The sequence below is a fragment of the Dipodomys ordii genome, unplaced genomic scaffold, assembly GCF_000151885.1.
Source record: "Dipodomys ordii isolate 6190 unplaced genomic scaffold, Dord_2.0 Scaffold10, whole genome shotgun sequence".
Taxonomy (NCBI): domain Eukaryota; kingdom Metazoa; phylum Chordata; class Mammalia; order Rodentia; family Heteromyidae; genus Dipodomys; species Dipodomys ordii.
The window spans coordinates 23,805,501-23,807,049 of NW_012267226.1; the positions used below are offsets into that span (position 1 = coordinate 23,805,501).

At 40.3% G+C, this 1,549-nt stretch overlaps 1 protein-coding gene across 1 annotated transcript in view; it reads left to right on the forward strand.

Moving 5' to 3' along the window:
* The first annotated feature begins 527 nt into the window (after positions 1-527).
* Tmem123 (transmembrane protein 123) overlaps positions 528-1,549 on the forward strand; it is an 8,788-nt gene continuing 7,766 nt past the window's right edge. The window contains exon 1 of the mRNA XM_013009667.1: positions 528-1,013. Within this exon, the coding sequence (XP_012865121.1) occupies positions 710-1,013 (304 nt within the window). The 5' untranslated portion in view covers positions 528-709. The remainder of the gene's footprint in view (positions 1,014-1,549) is intronic.

Genomic DNA, 1,549 nt, shown 5'->3' on the forward strand with positions numbered 1-1,549 from the left:
GTGCCCAGGCCCTGAATTCAAGACCCATGATGGACCAAAAAAGAAAGAAAAATAAAGATTTAGGGGGCTTCCACCTTCACTGTCTGCAGTTATTACTGTTCCATTTATTGAATAAATAGTGAGGTATAATTTCTGTGCAGAATAATGCCAAACCTAGCAATGAGTGGAAACAAACTCCCCCTTGGTGACCCAGGCCTGCCTCAGGCATAGAAGGCTCATGGGGGCAAGGTGGCATTGGTGGCCTCTGCCCTCCAACACATTGGCGGTTGTCAAGTAAATATTTACCTAGATGAACAAATGAATATAAAAAGGTGTGGTGTTTTATTTAGTTGGAAGTAGGGTATGAACTCAGGGCCTCAAGATTGCTTGGTCTGCATGTTGTCTGGTGCCATTTCACTTGAACCATGCCTCCAGCCCATCTCTTCGCTTCTTAAAATTCTTGACTTAGGAATTGTAACTCCAAACTTCCCTGTCAGGTTCCTCCCAGAACTGAAGACAGTCAGGAGCTGTCTGTCTTTTACTCCCAGAGGGGTGAGTGTGCATGAGTTTGTGCTTTATAAGGAATAAATAACTTCTCTCAATTCAGGAGGAAATGCAGTATCATCATAGCCATTCCGTAGTTTGCCATTGTTGAAACTCTGAGATTCATTAACCATGATTTAAAATAAGTACGACCTAGTTTTTCCCTAAGCGGTAATAACCAGCTTTAATGTTTCCTGACATTTTTTCAGGGAATACTACCAAATATGTGTCTTCTAACCATACAAGTGAATCTAATGATCCTGTGAATTCAACAACTTCAGCTCCACTGGTCTCAAGCATTGTGACACAAGTCACAGTGAAATCCACAGCAACTCCTAAAGTGGCAACCACAAAGCTCTCAACAAATGTGACTTCTACAACCTTGAAGTCTACGCCTAGAGCAACAAGTGTTGCACAGAACGTAACCAAGATACCCATAGCCACAACCACCACCACCCACAATAGTTTACCAGTATCGCTGGCAACAACTGTTCGTTCTGAAGAAAACAAAGGATCAAAATTTGATACTGGCAGCTTTGTTGGTGGTATTGTGTTAACACTGGGAGTCTTATCTATTCTTTATATTGGATGTAAAATATATTACTCAAGAAGAGGAATTCGGTATAGAACCATGTAAGTTTTCAATAGCTGTGCTGGCAGAAGTACAGACTCAGGATCACCCTCCTCTTACAGTAGTGAGAATACCATTAAGTTCAGGCCAGTTCTCCTTTGGTGGCTTTTAGAAGATAGCTAGCTGGTAAAGTCAGTAGAGTTCAAAGTACAGGTCTGCTTGACAGTCTTAACCACTACAGTATACTACATACAATTAATTTTGATGATACATCTTGCAGTTGTTCCAACATTACTGTGCATTATGTGTAGCTTTGATACAAACACAAAACCAAGTTATTTTAATGTCTTATATATTACAGTGACGAGCATGATGCCATCATTTAAGGAAATCTGTGGATGAAGGAAAGGAGAAAACTGCAGCTCTATCAACTAATCTTGGTTATTACTTTAAATT